This window comes from Aristolochia californica, unplaced genomic scaffold, assembly GCF_029961685.1.
Source record: "Aristolochia californica isolate CCGP_79_NKW_82.1479 unplaced genomic scaffold, dmAriCali1.0.hap1 SCAF_11, whole genome shotgun sequence".
NCBI classification, from domain to species: Eukaryota; Viridiplantae; Streptophyta; class Magnoliopsida; order Piperales; family Aristolochiaceae; genus Aristolochia; species Aristolochia californica.
Window position 1 is genome coordinate 28,438,659 of NW_027181782.1, and position 2,004 is coordinate 28,440,662.

The following is a 2,004-nucleotide window of genomic DNA, read 5'->3' on the forward strand; positions in this document are numbered from 1 at the left end:
CAAACTAGGTTGAGTTGCCTGCATGGGCATCCATTAGCCAATGAAGCCTGACCCCATCACTGATGAGGTACGGTTCGTAGTAACTGTGAAGTCATATGGGGCTCTACCAGGGGTGTTCGGTGAATTTGGACTTAGGTGTGTTTTTGCATTGTTAGGACTAATCATAAAAATTTAAACTTAGATAATTTTTTGCATAAATAAACTCTTACAAATGTATGTAGTTCTTATAGATAATATGGAGTCAGTTGTTGGGTTCTTCTGTCGATACAATGGAAAATTGAAGGAGAGGTCTGGATATTTTGATAGTTATGATGGAGGTGAATCACAAATGAAAAGGATTGCAGTTTCGACTAAGTTTAGCGAATTGTTAGTAATGATGTACAAATTCATGGGGTGGGATGGTGATACTCATCAAATGTTTATTAAGGCCAAAATTCCATTTTCTGATGGGGTTTTTGTTATCTCAAAGGTGGAAAATGATAATGATTTGATTGAATTATTTGAGATGGCTTCAAGTAATTGATCTATGGTTGAGATTTTCTTAGAAAAGGTCCTAAGACAAAGGACCCATGGAAGGGAAGGTACGAGGAATCAAAACTTTGTTGGTGAAACATCTTGTCCCCAAGAACAAGAATTACCACGTACACAGGAATAAGTATTTATGTTCGTATATTTATGATATGAATAGTTAAGTTTACATGACTTGTTTTTAAGTACAAACTATTATCTATATAAGTTTAATACACAGGGCGTGAAGTGGGGTTTTTGAACCCCTCGTCTATTGCATCACTGTCTGAGTGTGGAACGTCTTCTCCCTTGTAAGTTTTTTACCCTTTCGTTATTAAATGTGTGATATTTATGTTATCCCTACTCGGATTTTTATGTTTATTGTTGTGTTTATTCAGGGTTGTTAATGATGATGATAGTGATAGTTTTAGTGATTATGATATTGGTTCAGAAGATAGTGAAGGGGATGGGGAAGAGATATTCGAAGCCGGGGTTCATAGAAATAGAGTTGAAACAACAGATTCAATTGGGTACCCGGATATATATGAAGATGCCCGAAACGTTAATACTAGATGTATCAAAGATGATTCTAGAATAATAAATGTTTTAGACTCAACATCAAATAATATCAACGTGGGTCAAATATTTGAGGATAAGTCCCAAATGGTAGATTTTTTGAAAAAATACTCGATTGAAAGTCATGTTAAGTATAAGACATTAAGGTCTAGCAGTTGTGATTATAAAATTGAATGTGGTGAAGATGGATGTCCTTGGAGTGTTTCTGCATCATGTGATCAAAGGATTCGTCAATTTAAGATAAGAAAGTATGGTGGAGATCACACTTGTGTTAATAGTATTATTCGTGAAGATAATCCAATGTGTACATCATCTTTCATTTGTAAAGTCATTATGCCAACAGTGAGGACGAATTTTACTTTGAGTCCTAATGATATACAACAGATCATGAAAGATAAGTATCATATCTCTGTCCAGTATGCAAAAGCTTGGAGAGCAAAATGCAAGACTATAAAAGCAATTTATGGTGATTGGGATGAATCATATAATCTTTTGCCACGGTTTTTAGATGCACTAAAATAGGCGAATCCAGCTAATGAATTTATACTGTGTTGTGAAGAATTTGGCCATGAAAGGATGTTTAAGTGTGTTTTTTGGGCATTTGGGCCATCCATTGCTAGATTCCAATACTGTAGACCCCTTATTAGTGTTGATGGAATACATTTATATGGGAAGTATCCTCATTGTCTGTTGATTGCTACTACTCTTGATGGGAACAATGGTATTTTTCCTCTAGCTTTTGCTATTGTTGAATCAGAAAATGAAGACAGTTGGGAATGGTTTTTAGCTTGTCTAGATCGTTTTGTTATTAAAGGAAAAAAACCATTTACTCTGATTTCAGATCGTCAAAAGGGTTTATTAAGGGCGGTCCAGAGAAAATTTCTACCTTTAGAATGTTTTCATCGTTTTTGTGTGCATCAT

The 2,004-nt window shown here is 34.9% G+C and overlaps 1 protein-coding gene across 1 annotated transcript; it reads left to right on the plus strand.

Annotated features, from left to right (window-relative positions):
- The first annotated feature begins 235 nt into the window (after positions 1-235).
- LOC137943726 (uncharacterized) lies at positions 236-1,605 on the plus strand. The gene is made up of 3 exons (XM_068789164.1): positions 236-515; positions 749-818; positions 906-1,605. The coding sequence occupies exons 1-3, from the start codon at positions 236-238 to the stop codon at positions 1,603-1,605; spliced, it is 1,050 nt and encodes a 349-aa protein (XP_068645265.1).
- The last annotated feature ends 399 nt before the right edge of the window (positions 1,606-2,004 follow it).